This window comes from Triturus cristatus, chromosome 11 (genome assembly GCF_964204655.1).
Source record: "Triturus cristatus chromosome 11, aTriCri1.1, whole genome shotgun sequence".
Classification (NCBI taxonomy): Eukaryota; Metazoa; Chordata; class Amphibia; order Caudata; family Salamandridae; genus Triturus; species Triturus cristatus.
Window position 1 is genome coordinate 783,629,278 of NC_140594.1, and position 24,074 is coordinate 783,653,351.

The window sequence follows — 24,074 nt, forward strand, 5'->3', positions numbered from 1 at the left end:
TGGCCTCACACGCTCAGAATCTGGTTATGGAAGGATTTTTGCCAATCATTTTTGCTACTTTCTAATGGTTAATATATCTGCTTTGATACTATTCTTAGTAATTTCAATCAAATTCAGATATATGTTGGAAGATTTACTTGTCATGGGCAAGTGGGTATCAAAAAGTGCAGCATACAGTGCAGCATAAAAGCACATGGTCTAGTTATTAGAGAAAATCATAGATTTAACAGTTTGCACTAAGCAATAATAAGAGTAGTGTTTGAGCTGTTGTATACATTTGGCATTTGATAATTTTTATTAATGAATAAAACCTCCTACCGAAGGTGTTAAACAGATAAATGCGTGTCCACCATGTCCTCATCTAGTTTTTAATTTTTGCTAGCGTTTGTGATCTGTACCGCCTCAGCCTTTGACCATTACTGTACATCATTCAGCCAAGACTCCATTATCAACCCTTCCATACTCATCCATTTAATCACTGCTCTGAATTTATACAATGCCAGGGCATGGGTTTTCTTCTAACTTTGTCATTAATGATTAAAAGTGTTCTGAGTATTATGAATCAGTGTCTACATGATCTGGAAGATTCACTTGCCATATATTGAAGTGAGGGCATCTCGCAGTGGAATCAGTAATGGGGATGGGATATATTTTGCCTTTAATGAGGAGGTCTGTCCAGGCAGTGCTGCTTCAGGCTGAATCCTTACAAGATTGAATCAATTCTGAATAAAGGTTGTTGTTGATAAAATGATCTGGGAGAGATTGATTTGATTCATGCCACTTCCAGGCCTGAAACACGGTGCTTCAGTGTAAAACACAGTTTCTTGACTCATCAGATGGTCACCTGGTGAAGAGTTACTATAAAATGTTGAATTTGTAAAACTGTGCATAAGGTTTACGGTTCAGGTGTGAATGCTCTCCACAGTTGAGCTCTAGTTAAAACCTCCTGATGACATGGGAGATGGCTCCAGATGATTTTATTCCTAGCTTTGGTGGGGGGTGGTCTGACTGTTTAGGCAAATGAGGAGGCTCAAAGTCCCACTCTCCATGACCATTGACCACACCCTCTTCTTCCTGTATGAGCATATTGTGAACATTAGTCTGAGGTTGGGAAGTCTGCACTAGTATTCTCACTCCTTTTCAATCCACTGTGAGGAACAGAACAGGGTGTTGTACATTACACGGCTGATTTCAAAAGCAGGAGAGAGGAATGCTGTTAGAAACTGGTTTTATAGATGGCAATCAAATGAACTTGGTTTCGAGAGGTATCTTGCAGTGGTCGTTTTGCTCTGCATCGTCTCCAGTATGCTGTGTCTGCACATCTGCATGGATTCATTTTCAACACCTGCCCCCAGGCAATTGGAGAACCATGACGATGGTTGACTTGGGAATGATGCCATAATATTCAAAGGTTTCTTTATCTTCTAACTGCTTCCTTTCGAATACAAGCTGGATGTTTGCAATAGCTGTGGATGAGACAGGAACACATTTATTGATTAAACCAATGGACAGAAAAAACTATGAGTGCAACAGTCAATGAAGAAAGGTAAATGCTTTATAAATACTGTCCCCTCAGCAATGGTGCTATGGTTGGTAACTCTGTTGCCAAACATTTATGCACATTGTCACACAGACTTCATAACTTTTGTTGACACTTTTAATATCTGATGGAGGAGAAACATACCTTAGAAGTAGGCAGTGAACACAGCCCTCTAGCTGCACTTGTGACCTGGTCACTTACATTGACGTACAACTGGTCACTAGCACTACCTGTGCCATCACTGGAGGGGGCACCATCGCCTCAGCACAGGTTTGACAGATGCGATTCCCTCAGGAAGGCACCGGCAATAGGCTGCATATCAATGTGAGCAGATAGTTGGAGATCTTGGGAGGGTGGCACTACAGTGGCTTACAGTCACTTATAATTCTTTCTACAAAGGCGTGCATGGGACAAAGAGTCTGGGTTTATTCAGTGTGAACTTCAATTCAAGAATGGTTTACTAATATTTTACAAAATGCAGTACAGTAACCAAAGTTCTTCTGGGCTCTTTGTGTGGCCGGGAGAGAGCAAAACTGCACGATTTCTACTTAGATATGGTGCTGCTGATCAGTGGTGTAATGCAGGGCCCTGTAGCCTCTGTATCTCGGGGGCCCCAACAACCCTTGAGATGGGAGCCCCAATTCCGCTCAAGGTCAATGAATATCTCTGAGCTATGGGTGTTGGATTACTCTTCTGCGGCTGTTCTCTTCCAAAGTGCTGACTCATTATCAGGGTTCCCCCGCACACACACACACATACACCTTTGCAACACAGTGTACAGGTGAGCGTGATGTCTAGGAAAGTGTCTGTCCAAGAAGGATAGACTTCAAGCACAAAGTACTAAGCTTTGAAAGCAACGTTGGAAAGGTTTGGGCCACAAAAAACATTTCTCCTACTTTCTGACTAAATTAGGTGTACTTTGATGACACAAAGCCTTGTTTTATTGTTTGATGATAAGGACCGTAGCATGGCAAATGCCATGTTCCATCCAAGGGACAACCCCCTGAGGCAAAACAATACAAAGTAGTGCAAAGCACTATATGCTTGACTTTGAGACCTTTCCAGCACAAATAAAGTTTGTAGGCGGCCAAAGCATAGTTATATTGTGCTGAAGGCCACAGGAAGTCCAGTGCCTACAAATGGGGATTAAATGCTACAAAGTAGTATGGGAATAAACAAACACACCTAGGGGCAGACTTCTGGTGTCTTTGCGTCACTGCCAATTCACTCTAAGTGACACAAAAGCTTTACAAAGTCTTGAAAGAGCATTTACTTTTGCACTGATTTCCTCCACTTTGCATCAAGGGGGTGTGATATGGGCAATATTAGGGCTATCCAGTCCAAACAACCAGTTGTTTTGTTTACACAAATGCCTATCTGCTAAATTTGTCAGACAGGGCTGAGCATCAAGAAGCAAATCTCCACCTGGCTAAAGTCGAAGAAGTATATGTATTCCTCTAAGTAGTTCACACATTGCATGCGTGCTGCACTGTGCAGCACAAGGCAATGAGTGAGAGGTTTTAAAGTTGGTCTATTTTTAGTATTTTCTAATGGCAAGAGTAGCCCTTCCAGTATAAAACCTTTGGTAGACATCATACCTACCTCTTTGCACTATGGTGCAAAGGTGTGCATGTGGTAATAATCGACCAGTTTGTGCTCAAGCGCATTTGATTAGAGCAGCAGCGGGCTATTTTGAATAAGTATGCCTCTGCGCTGCTCTCTCCCCCTTGCACAACACATTGCTGCAACTTTGGACTATATTTTAGAAAATGTGCCCTTGATGCTTTTTATTATCACTTTCAATGTATGCCTGAGTGATGGTTGTTTCTGGATGGTCCTTTAGACAATATTGTTCACACATACCACTGGATTTCGGCTGGCTCATTGTGAGTGACTCCTGGGAACAGGGATGACACACTGCCCCAAGAGAAGGGTACTTTACTTGATCTGCTACTGTACATGTTGTGAGGCATAGGAGAGTTCGAGTGCAAGTAGCTCATCTTACTGATTGCTACTCCCTGAGTGGGACACAGGAGATATCCCTTTAAGGAAATGCACCTAGGTGGACAAAATTGTCAACATCAACAAACAGGAAGTGACAGATTACCTATTTGCTCGAGCACCCCTCAGAACTGTGTGGCCGGTGACCTCAACACTGACCCCAGCAATAAGCAAAGTTAAGAAAGTTGGAGTTATATTAACTAAGGTTCTGCACCTTGTTTGCCTCACATAAGTGATGCAAAGCGACACAAAATCTTTTTATATCCAACTTACTTTACAGCGCAAAATTTGTTTTGTGTTGGAATTTCACTTAAAAGTACTGCAAAGCATTACTTAGCGCCAAGGGGGCGTTTCATTGGTAGTGCACAGGCATTCTCATGCAACCAACCATGTTTTTTGAAGTGAAACCCTATCTACTAAAAAATAAAAAAGCAGACAGGTTTTTGCATAAAAAAATGACGCCATTTTGAAGTAGGCTCTATCAAGGAGAAATACTTTAATTTTCCCATTCTTTTCCAACTCTGCATGTGTGCTGCACCGTACAGCACATATACAAATTGATGGAGCGGGTAGTACAACATTTTGTATGCCCCCCTATTCTGCATGAATATACTAATTATAATCTATTAATTGTAATATTATTAAATGAGTTTGCATGAATAATTAATCAACATTATTAATATATCAACTACACGTGGGATTTGCATTTTTCATGGCCAAATAACCTTTACGACTAAAATCCGTATGCATACTAACAATAGTATATGTAGTAAATAGAATACTGCATGCTATATGTTGCTTTTGTGATGTCTTTGTATTGTTGCCTCAGATGACAAAAAATGGGTGAATATGAACGCTTTAAATGTCGCTATACGCTAGATAAATACATAAACATAGAGGGATTAGTAAGGGGTTAACATCAGATTCATTACTTCTATGTATTAATTACTTTTTGTGTTTGTTTTACTCGGTTATCCTTTGGGCCTACAAACCAAAATGGCCGCTGACGCAACACGAGATGATGGCCACCGCTCCACGAGGTTTGGAGTGAAGTGCGCAGATGCGACAAAACGTCCCTGTGGCCTCGTCATGACCTGTGCCTTAGTGTTCCTGAACAAGGCCACGGTGGGATCGCAGCCAAACTATAAAACAAAGAACTCTTGACAAAGAACTAGAATGGACTGACTTTATGATGTCATCTTTGAACTGTACCACGTTTCCAAAGACTCTGCCGGACGATCTCAACCGACCAATCAGAACTGCCCAAATTTTATAGTTTGTAACTTCTTTACCTTTTTTATCATTATAAATTGCATGGTAGAATAGAGAGAAAAAACGTCATCGACAAATCTTTGACGAAGACGACGGTGACGCTACGTGACGCTACTACTTAGGGTGACTGCTGCGTTCCTGAAATCTTTGACGGACTGAATGCTGCCCATCATCTGAAGAACTGCAAACTTATCTAAACCTATGGGCATAGGTAAATGCTTGCACGTCTCTGGACCTTGCCCATCCTTTGGGACTGTAGCGTGCTGAGCGAAGAACTCTGATTTGCTCTTGACCAATTGACTCCCAATTTGACTACGCTATGTGAATGACTTAGAGGACGCCCAATAGCCAGATTAGGTAAATATGATGTTCTGTGATTTACATGAAAATTGATTTAAACTTTCTAAATGCTGATTTAAACTTTTCTATAATTATTAGATAAACAGATATTGATTAACAAGAAATGAGTGCGTAATTTATTGAGGGAAGTAAGATCAAAATCTTGAAATGTGTTTTAGCTGGTTCTAAATCACCATCAACCAATCCAACTAATTTGATCCATTGATCAGGTGGGAGGAGTGCCTTGATGTTTAGGATTGAGATCTGTAGGCGAAAGAATATTAACGTATAGATATATAATATAATTTTCTTCCTATAGATTATAAGGTATTCCCCTACATGTGAAGCGCTTGAACCATTCATTCCTCCTGAGCCTGCAGACCGGTGTGGAAGTTATGTGTGAATGTTGGTGTTTTGGGCCCCACCAATGACTGTATGTGTAAAAGAGTTAGTGTGATGCTGGGTCTGTGACGTAGGGAGGATATTGATACGGGTCTCGCCCTTACCTAGGGTTTCGGCGCTGCAACAAAAGTAAGAAAAGTTTTAAAGTTACTGTTAGCATAATTTTTTGCACAGGGAGGGTACTCTTCCCATACATAACCTATACTAGACTCTCACACACACCTTTGCACTAAGATGAGCTCGGCAGACTGATTGTGCACCAGCGATAGGAAGAGAGTGCAATATCTCTGTAGATATGGCATGGTCCTGCTTTCTCCTTGTCCTACAGCATATTGCAGCCTTTTTGGCTGCTACACTGCTTTGCCTGAGACTTTAGTAAATATACTCCTTGGTGTATTGCTCCAAAGCCAAGGAGAGCTTGAAGTAGTTCACAAATGCTGTGCTTTGCACATATTTATTTAACAAACAGGTAGGATAGAATCCATCCTTTAAGTAGCCCATGCATCAAGTGATTTACCCGCTCGTTATTTGGAGTCCCAAATTTCAACATTTTGGTAATAGTTGCACTACAGTTGGGGCCCCATTTCGCCTGCAGAGCAGAGCGGCTTCAGAAAACCTTCCTTCAGGTTTGTTCTCTATAATACATAGTTTTGATCAATCATCCTTCTTACACATATTCCTTTACGTTTTGCCTAAATAATATTTTTAAACAATTTTTATAAATCAAGAACACTAGCAGAATTAACTGTTGCATCTCCGCTTGCTTTGTGATTCTTTTTTTAATATAATTTGTATAATTAGTTAATTTACCATGCATTTTACCGTGTTTCGAGCAGTGTTCCAAACATTTCCACTTACAGTTGCTCTTTATAGTACACATACTTAGTTGTGCCATCTGTTTACTGCGCCGACCATCGTTAATGTTATGACGTTTAGTTTTCTAGCATCCTAGCACGTTCACTGACCATGTCTGCCCAGCTAGCCATGTTCTCCGTTGCTGTCTCATCCCTTCTAACTGCTTTTACACCAATCTCCCCAGTCATAGCCCAGCCTATCATATCCTTCTTCTTCCTATGATTTCCCTGTGAGCACTGTAGAGTGGAACCAATGTATGGCTATCCCACGTTTTTCTAGCAGCAGCCCCTGAGTTGCAAATGTGTGCTTTATTCTGTTCTGTGTTGGGTGGGTTAATTAATTATGCTTAGTAGACCCTATTTGGGCAATAATTCCAACTGTATAGTTGTTAATGGTCGTAATCGTTTCATTATTCCGTCCCAATAATTGACCATCACCTGACATGACAAGTCATATAGACAAACGATGCTTCTGTTTCTCCACATCTAGGGCTGGAGAACAATCTTTCTGAATTACTTCATTAGTTTTTCCTTAAGCCAAATAGGTGTGCTGCGAAAGGTTAAAATGGGTTCTTCAGATCTAGCATTACTCATCAACGTGCATACTATTTTCCATTCTGTTTTCGTAATTAGTTGCTTTACGGATCCCTTTTTCCTGTCTGCCAGCAAGGGAAGGGTTTTCACTAGCTCCTAGCTCACAGACACCTTTAGTTTAGGACGAGCTGTACCAGTTTGCAATGACTTGCTGATCAATTTGGTGACAAATAACATACAGACACAGTGCTCTTTAGTAGCAATTACTTGAAGTGCATCATACAAACCGCAAGTTGTCTTAAGTGCATCCAGAAAATATTTATACTAAGCTATACTAATTCCATTTCATATTACACGTGCCATAGAATATATTGTATTTATAATATGGCAGATGAGATGCCCATCACATTTGTGGCGGAGTATCCCGTTCGCCAAACTTTAAATCAGGTCCAGAGTCTCTAATCTTATGCATTTTAGATAGCTGAATGATGGAAGCATGTATGCCATTACTGCGTGTGCCTTTACCACGTGTCCATTACCACGCATATACCTTTACAATGTTTATGAACTCACATATTACATCACTCATGACATGGTGAGTGACATCACTGATGACATCATTAATGATATCACAAATGACATCACTGATGACATCATCCACATAATCTGACGTAACCACTCATACCCCAATATACTCTTTCATGCACCTACTCAAACTTCCACACTATCATTCTCAAAACCATTGACACAACCATACTAGTACTTACACACAAATCGTCGGAGGACATGTCCCCTTTCTCCATCACTCTGAAAATGCACCTCCTGGCGCACTGCCGCTTGGGAGAAGTCCACTTTAGTCCTGAGGCTCTCAGGAGGCAAGAGGACCTCATCCCCCACCAGCAGTGTGCTGAGAGTCACGTTTGCAGAGTGGTGGAGAAAGGGGGCATGGCCTCCGATCACCTCTCAGCAATCCCACTGTGGGGGGCTTACTGGAGGTAACAGGAGGTCTTGTTGGTCCCTAAGAACCCTCAGCAGCCAAGACAACTTCATACCCCAACCAGCAGCGCACCAGCAAACATTTTTTCAGAGTGGTGGAGAAACGGGGTGGGGCCTCAGGCGAGTTGTCATTTATTTTTCATTACTTTCTATTTTTTAGGAAGGGGGGCCGCATGCCCCCTGTCCCCTGGGCCAATTTGGGCCCGGGAAGCACATACCCTGGGGCCTGTCCCTTTAACCAAAAAAATTATTTTAAAAAAGTGAGGGGGCCATGCCACGCCCCTCCCGGGCCGTTCCCATCCCCCGGGGCCCAGCTTTTTAATTTCTTTTTTTAATAATTGAAAGGGAGCAGGAAAACAGACACTGCTCTGCTTTCAGCAAGTGAGAGCATTTTCACTCTTGTTGTTGTAAGCAGAGCTGGTTTGGTATGGCGGGAATGGTGCTGTCTTTCTGTCCTTCCTCTTCCTTTCACTACACTGATACGAGAATAGATCTTAACAAATAGATTTACAAACTTAAACTCAAAAATGGCACATATTAAGGTCAGTGGGTCACGACAGATCCACAACATCTGGGGTACAAGGCAATGAGATGGATCTTGACGTTGGAGACATGGATACTCTAGTCACACTTTTGTAATTACAACAAGAGTCAAATCACATGGACACTTACATCACTGAGACATCGGTATTAGATGAGTTAGGCATTACACATTATGCGGCAGCAGGCACTAGTTTTAAACCACGATCCACTTTTTTTCCTACTCTTCCACATGACAGTATAGGCACTTTCCATGAAGTTGTCACTAAATCTATTAGTGAATACCATTTCAAATCACATCACAGGAACAGAGCACTTGATAATCTCACCTTTACACAATGACAGGCACTTTTTTCCCTAGCTGAGGACAAGGAGGTTGTGATACGTCCAGCGAACAAAGGTGGTAATGTGATTCTGTTAGACAGAGATATGTACATTACTGAGGCAATGAGACAACTCAATGATACTAGGTTCTATACTCTAGTCCCAAGGGAGGAATACACCAGTAGCATCACATGGATTTATAACTTACTTGTAGAATAGAGGGGCAACGGAATTTTGGAGTGGGACGAATTTTGTTTTCTCAAGAAAGACCATCCGAAGTTCCCGGTCTTATACCTACTGCCCAGGATACATAAAGATCCACTTGTCCCTCCTGGGCGCTCCATACTGTCATTGAGAGGTAGTGCCTTGGAGCATTTGTCCAAATACGTTGACCATTTCCTGAGGGACCGTGTGGCCAAAATTACCTCGTACATTAGGGACACCAAGGACTTTTTGTGTAAACTACAGGACATCAGATGGGAGGAGGAGTTCCTCCTCATCACTCTTGATGTCAATTTCCTTTACACGATTATAGACCACCAACAAGAACTGGACGTATGCCGACATTCTTTAAGCAAAAGACAGATCAGATTCAGAGACCATACCGTGATGATTTTGTACATGATAGGGTTCTGTCTTAGTAACAACATCTTTTTGTTTAACAGAGCCATTTACAGACAAATAACTGGTATAGCCATGGGTTCGTGCTTTGCTCCCAGCTTTGCCAATCTCTTAATTGGGCAGGTGGGAGGAGGAGGTCTTTGGCAGTTCCGAGTTTGCTCGGGACGTTGAGCGTGTCGTGGTGTGGCTGAGGTACATTGAAAACCTGTTTATCGCCTGTAGGGGCTCGGAAACATTGGCCACCGACTTCATTAAGAGACTCAACACCAACGACCGCAATATCCTTCTGACTAACAAGATCAGTAGCACCACAGAGGAATATTTGGATGTCAGGATTGAGATCAGGCAGAACAGAATATACACCGAGCTGTTCCACAAGAGCACTGCTGGCAACAGCCTACTCCATACCCTTATTGGCTACCCAAAGACCCTCAAATGGAGCATTCCGTATGGGGAGCTACTTAGGACCAAACGCAACCGTAACACAGAAGAAGCGTACCAATATGAACGTAAGATCATGATAGACAGGTTCAGGGAGAGAGGATACCCATTATGGGTTCTCAATAAGACCAGTGACAGAGCCAAGGACATTAGGAGACAGGAGACTCTATCTGACAAAGTCAGCAAAGGGACTGAACACACAGAGGACAGTAACAGGATCATACTGACTTGCAATGGGGACACCAGCGTTGTCAAGAAGATCCTGGTTAAGAACTGGAATATACTTAAGATTGACAGTGTCATTGGGAACCACATTGATGGCAGACCACGCATCACTTACAGGAGAGGAGGGAGCTTGAGGTACATTCTTGTACACAGCAACATTACAGTACCACCTTTGTCATTTATATCAATGAATGCCGGTGCAGATTGTGGTACATAGGGAGCACCACCTTGATGGCCAAAAAGAGGATATTGGAGCACATGAGGGCCATTACCAACAGGGACCCTTACCAACAGGGACCCTCGATATCCAGTAGCCTGGCATTTTCAGGACAGGCACTTTTCTGACTCATCAAAGCTTTCCTACTGCCTGATTAAACAGATTATGAACAATCCTAGAGAGGGGGATAGAGTTCCTAAGCTCAGAAAGAGGGAGTCAAAATACATAATTGACTTCCAAACCAAGATTCCAGGGGGTTTGACCAGGATGAGGAATTAGCCATTCAGCTCAAAGAGGAAAAGATCTTTCGCCATTATCTCTACTCTTCCTTCATATGTAGTAGAAACCGAATTTTATGCTGAATGTCATTATCTGTACTATGTGTTACATTTTCCCATTTTTTGTACACTGATATTGTACTGTTTTGTGTTTTTTGTTTCAGGAGGAAAGGAAGGGACCCATCACCATGACAGTCACCAGCACAGGTTATCTACCCTTTTCTTTGCCGTCACTTTGGGATGTCATCACAGATAAGTTGTACTATGCATTATGGAATGAATGTTTGAGGATCTTTGCGCAACTTGCCACAACCCAAGTTGACTAAGCCAGGGCATTTGCCCAATACTTACCGTTTTGCCACACCATGCACCTAGACTATTTGTGACTGAGGCTTTGAATGTCCCATACAATATGGTGGTCCATGATTGAGTTACACAGTTTTGTACGGGCACTATGCCTCTATTCACTATGGTTTGCCCGAGTAGCACAAGATCGATGCCTGAACACTGACACTATGTCGTCACTGCCCGTTGTTCCCTATTAACTCTTCCACATTGCCACAGGGATTGTTCATTGTGGTGTTATCTTTCTACATTTTTGTGGCAATTAAGCATTGGATTTCCAATGCACGGTTTAGTGGATCGTATAATAATGCATTACCTATTGTTTGTTATATTTTCTTTTGACTTGGTTTTACAACATTCCAATATGGCTGACATGTTTGTTCCTCTCTTGTCCCTTGTCTATGTTTTTCATGCATTTTTAAGGACACCTAAATAGTGGGTAAAGCACATGTGACCAAGGCTGCTGGGCAGCTGAAACCCGTTATGTGATTAAACAGTTTCCTTCAACTACTTGGTGCTGTGTATGCTGTATTCTGAGGCCGCGCTATTGAGCTGTGGAAAATGATATATATATATGCTGTAAATGTTCACAAACCCTCCAGCAGAACTGTAGGAAGAGGCCACATGGGGAACTCAGGGAAAAAGCCTTTATTGGACACGCAGGTAAGGCATAATGCATTTCGACATCATAGTCTTCCTCAGATGCCACTGCTGCACTGAGAAACAGTCCCATGCCTCCACTTTTGAATCCATCGGCAGACCTCCCACTCTTGAAAGGAAGTACCTCCCCTGCCATGTGATCGCTCACCTGCTGTAGTACTGTTCGTCTGACATACAGTCCCCTCCAAGTACTGGCACCCTGGTACCTTCAATTCAGCTCCTGTTCCATACGCAGTCACGCCATTGGAGGTGACTGTATGCCGCAACCCACTGGGGAATCATCATTGAATCGAACTGGTGATGGCACACAGCCCACGAGGGTAAGAAATTCGGCACTGCAAGTACCAAGATGCTATGCGAGTAGTGACGCCCATGAAGGCGGGGACTTGTAATTATGTCAGGTGCTTTAAAAACGTAATGCCATCATGCAGTTGCTAAACCGGAGTCCCTGATGAAATGCCGTAAGGCATGAAACACGTCAGAAAGACTTTCTGGACAATCTGGCAGGCAACATTTCTTTCCTGTATGCTGCAACCTTCAATAAATTGTTTTAACCTATACATACCTGTTGTGGGCCCTTCCATAGCGGGTGTTCTCTTGTGGATGGATATATATATATATATATATATTATCTACTGGCGGTCACCAGTAGATAGTTATAGTTAGGACCGTGTTTCCATAGGAAATCCGCAACATTCTATTTGGAATAACTTTGGCGCCGGTCGACGAATCCTCGCGAAATTTTCAAAACTAATGGGGCGCTACGCTCCGCTCCTACCCTAAAGTCTCGGGGGGATTCGTCAAGCGGGGGCTGAGAAAAAAGGGGGGTCCCAAAACGCGTTTTCCCCATGCATTTTTCCATAGGACCTTTAGACACAGCTACAGCCCGAACGGCTGAACAGAATTACTTGAAATTTGGCAGAGAGGTTGTCCTCAGGTCAAGGATGTGCCTTTTGTAGGTCTGGTGTAAATCTGTTCAGTAGGTCCTGAGAAAATAGCATTTAAAGCAATATATATATATCTGTAAGCGCGCTCCGTGCGCTTACCGTAAGCTTACCGTACGCGTACGGTGCCGTGCGCGAGCTCAATTCTGATTGGTGGTTACATGACTGTAAACATTCGAATCGGTTGAAATCAGGAAGTGTCGGCCGCCATTTTCTGTCTCTCGCACTGAGAAACAAAGGTGGGGAACGTGAAACGGGGGCAACGAAGAGAGTTGCAGACCCCCTAGTGTTTGTCAGGGGGTCCCAGAATGACCCAAAAGTACGAAAAATAAATTTAATAATTTTAAAAAAAAATCGCGGGGTACGCGTACGGTAAGCTTACCGTACGCGTACGGCAAAAAAAATAAAAAAAATAAATAAAGAAGTAACAATCACATTTATTAAATAAATTAAAGGACCCACAAGGGAGAAAAAAACAAATGTTACTGCGTAAAAAAAGGCGAGGGGCGCACGGCATGGACTGCGCAACGTGGGTGCTCTGCGCGCAATGCGCACCGAGTGCCCACAGCGCGCGCACGGTGCGCGAAGCGCACCCTGCGCGCAGGGTGTGCGCATAGTGAAAAACCAGAAAAAAAATAAAAAATAAATACATAACTTAGCATTTAAAAAACCGTACAAATTCACTGAAAAAACCATAGGTTTCACACACGTTATAGTTAGGAATTATCATTTACAAAACCTTGCAAATTCACTTAAAAAACCATAGGTTTCACACATGTTATAGTTAGCTGTACATTTCACTCGTAAAAAACCAATGAAATTCCACGTTATAGTTAGATCAGGTAACTATAACTTGCGCGACCGCAATCCACAATGTGTAATTTCAGATGTCATCATTGATGTCATGAGTGATGTCACTGACCATGTCATGAGTGATGTAATATGTGACGTCATCAGCAGTTTATTGCGGTCGCGCAAGTTATAGTTACCTGATCTAACTATAACGTGGAATTTCATTGGTTTTTTACGAGTGAAATGTACAGCTAACTATAACATGTGTGAAACCTATGGTTTTTTAAGTGAATTTGCAAGGTTTTGTAAATGATAATTCCTAACTATAACGTGTGTGAAACCTATGGTTTTTTCTGTGAATATATATATATACATACATATATTACCTACTGGCGGTCGCCAGTAGGTAGTTATAGTTAGGACCACGTTTCCATAGGAAATCCGCAACATTCTATTTTGAATAACTTTGGCGCCGGTCGACGAATCCTCACAAATTTTTCAAAATAGGTGGGGCGCTACGCTCCGCTCCTACCCTGAAAGTCTCGGGGGGATTCGTCAAGCGGGGGCTGAGATAAAAGGGGGGTCCCAAAACGCGTTTTTCCCATGCATTTTTCCATAGGACCTTTAGACAGGGCTACAGCCCGAACGGCTGAACAGAATTACTAGAAATTTGGCAGAGAGGTAGTCCTCAGGTCAAGGAAGTGCCTTTTGTAGGTTTGGTGTAAATCTGTTCAGTAGATTCTGAGAAAATAGCCTTTAAATCAATATATATATCTGAGCTAGCTTACGGTGCGCTTACGGTACGCTTACCGTACGCGTACGGTGGCGTGCGCGAGTGCGATTCTGATTGGCTCTTAGATCTTAGTAAACATTCAAATCGGCCGAAACCAGGAAGCGGCGGCCGCCATTTTCTCTCTCGCACTGAGAGTGATTTTTAAAATATAAAGCCCAAAAACATGTAAAGGGGCTGTTTAGACAGCTCCCACACACATAGCCATGTTTAGGGAGTCCCCAAAGATCCCCCAAGGGCAAAAACGGAATTTTTATTTTTTTGGTAATTTCGCCGATTATGCTTACCGTACGCGTACGGTAAAAAATAAAAAAAAAAAAAAAAATGTATCTACATTCTCTCCACCCCGTGTGCAATTGGTGCCCGCCGGGCACCATTTGTGCATGGCTTATAAAAGATACGAAAAATTAAAATATTACCTTTCAAAACGAAGTGCATCATATGTCCTCCATGTGCGCACGGTGCGCGAAGCGCATCGTGCGTACATGGCCCATCTAGCGTAACGTGGGCACGCGGTGAGCAGAAGTCGCGTGAGTTATAGTTGCCTGCACTAACTATAACGGGGGAATTTCACTGGTTTTTTATCAGTAAAATTTCCGCTAACTATAACATGTGTGAAACCTATGGTTTTTTCAGTGAATTTGCAAGGTTTTTTAAATGCTAATTCCTAACTATAACGTGTGTGAAACCTATGGTTTTTTCAGTGAATTTGTACGTTTTTTTAAATGCTAAGTTACTTTACGCCATTCGTGGCGTGCGCGCCCACTTAACGCAGTTCGTTCCGTGCACGGTAATATTTTAATTTTTCGTCAGTTTTATAAGCCATGCACAAATGGTGCCCTTCGGGCACCATTTGCACACGGGGTGGAGAGAGTGTGGATAATTTTTTCTTTTATTATTTTTGTTTAAAATATTGTGGTTTGTATCATGTTACATAAGCCCTGTATATTTGGTGGCCTTCGCCCACCAAAATCACAGGGGGTGGGGAGAGTGTGGATAGTGTTTTTTTTATTTCCTTTTTTTACCGTACGCGTACGGTAAGCGTAATCGGCGAAATTAGCGAAAAAATAAAAATTGCTTTTTTGGCCTTGGGAGGTCTGTGGGGACTGCCTCAACATGGCTATGTGTGTGGGAGCTGTCTAAACAGCCCCTTTACATGTTTTTTGGCTTTATTTTATAATCTAACTCTCAGTGCGAGAGAGAAAATGGCGGTCGCCGCTTCCTGGTTTCGGCCGATTCGAATGTTTACTAAGATCTAAGAGCCAATCAGAATCGCGCTCGCGCACGCCACCGTACGCGTACGGTAAGCGTACCGTAAGCGCACCGTAAGCTGGCTCAGATATATATATTGATTTAAAGGCTATTTTCTCAGAATCTACCTAACAGATTTACACCAAACCTACAAAAGGCACTTCCTTGACCTGAGGACTACCTCTCTGCCAAATTTCAAGTAATTCTGTTCAGCCGTTCGGGCTGTAGCCCTGTCTAAAGGTCCTATGGAAAAATGCATGGGAAAAACGCGTTTTGGGACCCCCCTTTTATCTCAGCCCCCGCTTGATGAATCCCCCCGAGACTTTCAGGGTAGGAGCGGAGCGTAGCGCCCCACCTATTTTGAAAAATTCGCGAGGATTCGTCGACCGGCGCCAAAGTTATTCAAAATAGAATGTTGCGGATTTCCTATGGAAAAGGGGTCCTAACTATAACTACCTACTGGCGACCACCAGTAGGTAATATATATATATATGCTGCGGGCCCCCCGGGGCTTATTTTCTTGTAAATTAAAAAAAAAAAAACCTGTGTGGGTGACTTTGAAGAAGGTGGGAGGGGGCGGGTGGCCACCCTCCTGGAGCCCTCGAGGGCCCTGGGGACTGCCACCCTCCTGCAGTGTCCTCGGGGTGCCCACCCCGGGACACTGTAGTTTGCTATGGCAGGGTGGGAGCCTCGCGGCTCCCACCCTGCCATAGCAAACTGCTTTGCTATTTGGAAGAGAGAGCAGGGAAACCTGCTCTCTCTTCCAAATAGTAACGCAGATTGCTTTTCCACAGGGGGAGCAGCATATTAGCTGCTCCCCATGTGGAAAAGCAATGCCGGCTCCCGCAGGAGGCGGGGAGCCGGCGGGACCGTGGGGGGATTGGGGACTCCCCCACAGTCCCCAACGGAGAGGGCCAGCCCCGGGGGATGGGGTCCCTGGGGCAATTAGTGGCCAGGGAGGGGGGCCACGCGGCCCCCTCCTCAAATAAAAAACAAAAAAAAACAAAGGCTGGGCCCGGGGGATGGGCTCCCTGGGGCCATAAGGAGGGGGGCAAGGCAGCCCCCATCCTAAAATAATAATATTTAAAAAAAGGGCCATGCCCCGGGGGATGGGGTCCCTGGGGCTGATTAAGGCCTCGGGAGGGGGGCCACGCGGCACCCTTCCCAATTTTTTTATTTAAAAAAAAAAAAAGAAATTAGGGGGCAGGCCTTGGGGGATGGGGTCCCCCGGGCCCAAATATGAGAAAAAGAAGCAGGCTACACAGCTCCCCTTCTTAAAAAAAGAAAAAAAGAAATACCTGCATCGTGCTGGAGGCTCCCCCTCTCCTTGCTGCACTCTGCAAACGCTCCCCCCGGCGCGTTTGCAGATGGGGAACGAATTCCCCTTGAATACTGGTGGTCCCTGGGGACCAACTAACCTACCAGGAACCTCCAGTATACGCCAGGGGGCTGCATTGCAGAGATGTGTTCTGAGGCCACGCCCCTTTTTACACCTCTCTGCAACGCAGCTCTGTGGCGCTTAGTGGAGGTAGCTGGTGGCCTAGTTGGACTCCAGGGACCCTCAGTATTCAAGGGAAGTTAATCCCCCAACTTATAACGCGCCACGGGGCGCGTTTGCACAGTGGTGAAGGGAGGGAGCGGGGCCTGAGTTCACATGTGTGCAAACACACCCTATGGCACGGTTTAAGTTGGGGAATTAATTCCTTGTCAATTCTGAGGGTCCCTGGGGGCCAACTAGCCCACCAGGTACCTCCAGTAAGTGCCACAGAGCTGCGTTGCAGAGTTTTGTAAAAAGGGGCATGGCCTCTGAACACCTCTCTGTAACGCAGCCTCCTGGCGCATATTGGAGGTACCTGGTTGGCTAGTTGGCTCCCAGGGACCCACAGGATTGAGGAGAAATTAATTCTCTAACTTCAAACGCGCCACAGGGCGTGTTTGCAGACATGTCACCTCAGGCCACGCCCCCTTCTTTCACCACTGTGCAAACACGCACCGTGGCGCGTTTTAAGTTGGGGAATTAATTATCTTTCAATAGTGAGGGTCCCTGAGGGCCAAATACCCCCACAGGTATCTCCAGTATGCGCCAGGGAGCTGCGTTGCAGACAGGTGTTCAGAGGCCACGCCCCTTTTTACACCTCTCTGCAACGCAGCTCTGTGGCGCTTACTGGAGGTACCTAGTGGGCTAGTTTGACCCTAGGGACCCTTAGGATTGAAGGGGACTTAATCTCTCAACTTAGAAGGGTGACAGGGTGCGTTTACACAGTGGTGAAGCGAGGGGACGGGGCCTTACGTGATGTGTGCAAACACGCCCTGTGGCGCGTTTTAAGTTAGGGAAAAAATTCCACTTTAAACCTGAGGGACAATGGGGGGCCAAGTAGCCCACCAGTTGCTTCCAGGAAGCGCCACTGCTCTGCGTTGCAGAGAGGTGGTGCAGGCCGTGCCCCTTTTGACATCTCTCTGCTACGCAGCTCTGTGGCGCTTACTGGATGTACTACGAATTCCGATTTACTCACCTGTTATCAGGAGAGACCTCAGTGCTGCATCTTTGAGCCCAGTACTGATCCTGAAAAGTAATTCTAACCATACTTACCAGTAACTTGAATTTCCTCCCATAGGCTAACATTGACTGGTTTCGCTTGGAAATTCTTCTAAGTGTGGAGTTTTGGAACTTTAAAATATTCACCTAAAATCATCCGAAGAACGAATTCCGATTTACTCACCTTTTATCAGGAGAGAACCCAGTGCTGCATCTTTTAGCCCAGCTCTGACCCTGAAATGTAATTCTAACCGTACTTACCAGTTACTTGTATTTCCTTCCATAGGAATCCATTGTCTGTTTTTCAGCAGAAAAGTTTCTGTGTCTATATTCACAAACTAAAAATATTCCTTAAAAATCGCCTGTATGACTTAAACGCATTCTTTCAACTGTTTACAGGAGATGCACCAGTGCTGGATCCAGGATCCACCACTGAGTAAGAAAAGGTGACGATAACACTACTTACCTGCTAAGTGAATTTCCTGCCATAGGATAACATTGGTGATTCTATGTGAAAAAATTCCTAAGTGTCAACTTTTAAAATACAATAATATTCCTTAAAAATCACTACTGTAACCAAAACACTTTTCCTCAACTGTTTACAGGAGATGTCCAAGGACTGAATCTAGGATCCAGTCTTGTGGTTAGAAAAGTAATCCATAAAGTAACTAATTGCATTTAACTAGAAATTCACTTTGAGCTCAATGGTGCATTGTGTTTGAAATTGTGTTGCCCATTGCAACAACTGTAACTACTGTACTTAAATGTCTATTGCCTATTTGCAAAGTATTTAAACTAAAGTAATTCATTCTGAGAAAGTATATTTTGTAATGTAATGTATAATGTAATTATAATGTAATTAAAAAAATAAAATATCTAAAAATAAATAGTTTAAAAAATGTAGTTAATCAGTATCAAATAAATATAACAATTAATACATTTAAAAATTGTCATTTACAAAACCTTTGAAATTCACTGAAAAAAACATAGGTTTGAGACATGTTATAGTTAGGAATTAGCATTTAAAAAACCTTTGAAATTCACTGAAAAAAACCATAGGTTTCAGGCCTGATATAGCTAGGAATTAGCATTTAAAAAACCTTTGAAATTCACTGAAAAAACCATAGGTTTTAGGGGTGTTATAGTTAGCTGGACATTTCACTCATACAAAACCATTGAAATTCCTCCGATATAGTTAGGTGTACTAACTACATCTTGCGCGCCCGCAATCCACTGCTGATGATGTCACATATTACATCATTCATGACATGGTCAGTGACATCACTGATGACATCTCAAATGACATCAATGATGACATCACTGATGACATCATCCACGTGACAATCAGATACACCTCATCATACACTAGTATAACCTTTCATCACTCACTGTAAAATACAGAGTGCCATATTTGAATCCATTGACACACCAATACAAGTTTCTAAACACCCACTCAGTGATTCCTAGATCTATACACACATCTAATCACTTACCTATAGATTCACTCATACATGCTGTCAAAGATCAATAGAACACTATCAAATATACTTATACACCTATATCGACATTACACACCAGCACACATCCTAATCACTTATGAAGTCATCCTACTCACTTATGCAAACAATGGAACATACTTACATTTACTTAGCTACACACTTATACAAACACCACTTCATCGATTCATATAGATAGTAACTCATACTTAGTGTGTTATAAAATCACTATTACAAGTATACAGTTATCCATACAGTCACTCATGCAATCACGGAGTCTTATGTATACTTATTTATATATAAGGCTCCCTGTTTTCCGTTTTTACAGATTTTTACAGATAAATACAGACAGAAAACAATGTGTTTTCTGTCTACATTTATTTTTAAAAGTGGATAAATACAGAAAATTGTGCTTCTTTTAAGTGACTCTCCATGCTGTCTTACATGAATTATAGGCCAGCAGCTGAGCAGATGGACAGCATGGGAAATTGAAAAACAGGATGACATTTATTTAAATAACGGCATAAGTCAACATATATTTATAGTATAATGCTAGTATTTACCAGTGGATGTATTGTTGTGCAATATTTGGCAGCTTAAATAGCTAAAACACGACAGACATCAAAGTATGAGTGCGCGTCTATCAGTTAAATAGATATGGAAATGTACAGTTTTACAACTTCATTTATAAGCAAAACACAAAATAAATATGGATAAATACAGATAAAATGGCCAGAAAATAAATATGGATAAATACAGACGGAAATGGCCAAAAAATAAATACCATAAAACCAGGAGCCCTATTTATATACAACAACTGACACATACACTGGCTTTTATTTTTCTAGTTTGTTGGACATGTATTATTGAGACATATATTTGCTCATCACAACACCCATAAAGATATTCACTCACCCAAACAATTTTTATAACATGTAGTTTTAACTTCAGATACCTACTGAATCAACTATTCACACATCTTTGGGCAGTCACACACCACCCACCGAACCACACACAAATTCACTCTCCCATACAAATTCTCAGTTAACTAATCAATAACTAATATAGACTTTCACATAGCTAGTAACCAACTGGAGAAGCAGTTTACACAACAACTGACAAAGTGATACAGATATTCACACAGTTTAGTCCCTACCCAATATATTTAGTGAGACACTATAAATTAGTCAAGTAAACAGTCAATCACACTGCTACTAAATCCTCCATCCAGATATTTATATTTATATACCCACTCATTCATCAATGCAAATTGCTATATATATAATACATATTTCAATAACGAACCACACCACATTCACTGGATGATGTCATCAGTGATGTCATCAGTGATGTCATTTGAGATATCATCAGTGATGTCACTGACCATGTCATGAATGATGTAATATGTGACATCATCAGCAGTGGATTATGGGTGCGCGAGATGTAGTTAGTACAACTAACTATATCGGAGGAATTTCAATGGTTTTGTACGAGTGAAATGTCCAGCTAACTATAACACCCCTAAAACCTATGGTTTTTTCTGTGAATTTCTAAGGTTTTTTAAATGCTAATTCCTAACTATATCAGGCATGAAACCTATGGTTTTTTCAGTGAATATATATATATATATATAATCACACACATAAAGAAGAGATGCATCTCGGGTCCAGGACACAGACTGCTTGCCCTTCAGGATAAAGTTTGCCACAAAATAACATTTTATTTATGGCAACGTGTTTCGACCCTTCGGTCTTTATCACAGCCTTAGTTGCTTGCGTGCATTACTACCTTTAAGTGCAAAACATATAACTAAACATGAAAAATGGACATCACATGTCGGAGCACATATAAACAGGGATACCAGACTACCAATGACATATTGGAAGACAGACTTTCGTCAAAAGAATGTGTTATTGCACATAAAGTTAATTCAAGTAATACTTTAACAGCGTGTCACAAATAGAACATTATCACTCATAGTACTTATGCAAGTACTGAAAATGTGACTCAATAAAATATGGCATAATGTGCAATAGAATCGCCAACACAAATCATGCTGTGCAAAATATATCTAAATTGATCTATATCTGATTGAGAGCATAGAGTCCATAATGAGGACCTATTCCCTGGCTATTATAGAAAGACTTAATAAACTAGAAGTCAGACTTGGGAAGATAGAACAAGAATTGGAGAAAAAGCTTGTAACTAACAAAGTGTCGTTTAACCCCTCTATACAAGTCCCAATGGTACCGTCTTCATCAGGTACATCCGCTACAATAACGCTACCTACCCCTGATCAGATTACTATTCAGCCTCAACCCTCAATTAGTATGAGTGGAAGTATATCAGGGAGTAATCCTGTTGGACCTAACAGTAAACCTACATCAGTACAGGCTGAAACGTCCAATGGACAGCGGAATAACTCTGGTCAAACCCTAGGGAACCTCAATAGAGAGAGAGGTAACGAGCGACCGGCCCGAGATAATTATAACAAGGGTCCCCTTCCAGAACTTCCACCAGAAGCAGTACCCCTTGTAGTAGTCCTTACTGGGGTACCAGAGCTGGAGAAGGACAAACGGGAGAGCTTTACCCAGTTGAAAAATAAAATATCACACTGGTTAAGTCTACACAGACCTATTGCAAATAATATCAATGGAGAAATTATACATGTCCGCCGCCTTCCTTGGCTGGGAGGAAGACCCAAAGATATTGAGGGAGATATAGTGGTCATTAATTTTAGAGATCAGAATGCCGTCCATTTTATACTTAATTGGCCGACAGATCACGTTAGCAAACCTATCACCCCCCGTCCCCTAACATATTTTTACCCTCGCTCAGTGGTGTTCCCACCAAATCATCAATCACAGCGAGCTCCCCCCCCACCATTATTGAGGCAAATGCTTCCAAACCCATATTGTCCACCTGTCTACAATAATTGTCCTATATTTAGCGACAGGCAACTACCATTAGCTGTAGATTTGTATGGGTGGAATACTATAGGCCCAAGATATAACCCCCTAATACATAGGAGAATGGACCATCTCAAACCCTTTACACCCCTAGATACCACCAATAGGTTTGAGGTGTTTAGTGGCCTGGAAGACTGCGATTGATGCCATCAAGCCACAGGGAAGGGGGAGAAGGAATTCTGTGGTGATATAGGGGGAGACACGGGTGGAGGAACGGGGGAAAAAGGTTCAATAGATATTAATGGATACAATGCTACGTGTAGTTCTGGGGGCAGTACATGTAATTTTGCCCAGCCTCACTGTAATTTTGATGCTTCTACCCCGGCCAATGGAAGTACAAGTCAGACCTTACTATCTGTAGATCCCGTGCCAGGGGAATTAATCCATGTCCACATCTTATCCCCACCATCCACTGAGGTTGTTAGTTTAATGGAACGGGGATATAAGATGGCGAGCTGGAATATTGCTGGATGGAATAACAAGTTAGAATGTCTAGGATGGTCAGAATTTATAACCCAATTTGATATCCTGTGTCTCCAGGAGACTTGGGCGACCGAAGATGTCTATCTTGATGGGTATGTTGCCTATAATAATTGTATATCTTTATTCGATGAAATTCATCATAAAAGAGCAATTAATAACATAATACAATTAAAAATTTCAAAGCAAGGGTTCATAAAACACAGTTGGGATTAGACCATTAAAAGTAAGCACAGTCACGAGTCAGGATGATGAGCATCCTAACCAAGTACTCTTAACTATAATTGCCATGCCCAACCATCCAACATGGGGAGAGCCAGCAGTGGAATGGTGATACTGCTTTCTGTGAGGCTACCGGTTCGAGTAAAAATCTACCGGACAGTTGGTCTACACTCTCAGTTGTTGTGGTTACAAAATAGGAATGGGCGAAATGTTTTAGTTATAAATCACTACAACAATGCCTTTAACCACTCAAATACAGATATGGTTGATGAACTTGAAGCGGAGGTGGAAAGACTATATGGGTGCAGTGATGTGCATTTTGATATTCTATGGGGTGGAGATTTTAACATTTACATGTGCCCATTCGGTGGCAATAGGGTGTGTGGGCATGGGGACGACGTGGGGGAAGATCAGACCCACTTTATGCATTCGGTTTATGGGGATTCCCTTAACACTTTTATGCTTAAAATGGATTTATGCATTATGTTACCTAGGGTAGACAGTGAGGGTAATTCGGTACCAACCTTTACTGGTAGGAACTGTGCCACGGTTATCGATTACCTCATTGTCTCTACCAGTATTGCAGCTCTGTGTTCCTTACCTGTAATAGTAGATCCGGCCCTAAGTGATCATAACTGTTTAACAATGTATCTTTCTTTGTGGGGGGACAAAGAAAAGGCGTTACATGGTGTAGTGACAGATATAGTCCCACATAGACCTAATGGCCCTAGAATTAAATGGGGTAGGCAAAACGAGGAACAATTACTTTGTACCATCGTGTCTGCTTGTATAGACGAGGTGGAATGCTGTCTTGAACCCGGAAAGAATAATGTTGATATTCTAGCTAGTTTCGACATTATTAATAAAAATGTTGCTGAAATTTTAACTGGAAGGAAAAAAAAGGGCCCTAGGATTAATGGGGGATGGTTTAACAGAGAATGTACCAAATCCTTACAAAGACTCAAAGTTGCTCTCAAGGGAAAACCCAGAGATAAGGAAGCAGTT

General features: G+C 42.4%; 1 protein-coding gene across 1 annotated transcript in view; it reads right to left on the reverse strand.

Annotated features, from left to right (window-relative positions):
- Nucleotides 1-272: 272 nt before the first annotated feature.
- The window catches only part of LOC146785436 (uncharacterized), a 153,561-nt gene continuing 129,759 nt past the window's right edge, over nt 273-24,074 (reverse strand). Inside the window, exon 2 of the mRNA XM_085634490.1 lies at nt 273-1,466. Coding sequence (XP_085490616.1) covers nt 1,339-1,466 — 128 coding nt within the window. The 3' untranslated portion in view covers nt 273-1,338. The remainder of the gene's footprint in view (nt 1,467-24,074) is intronic.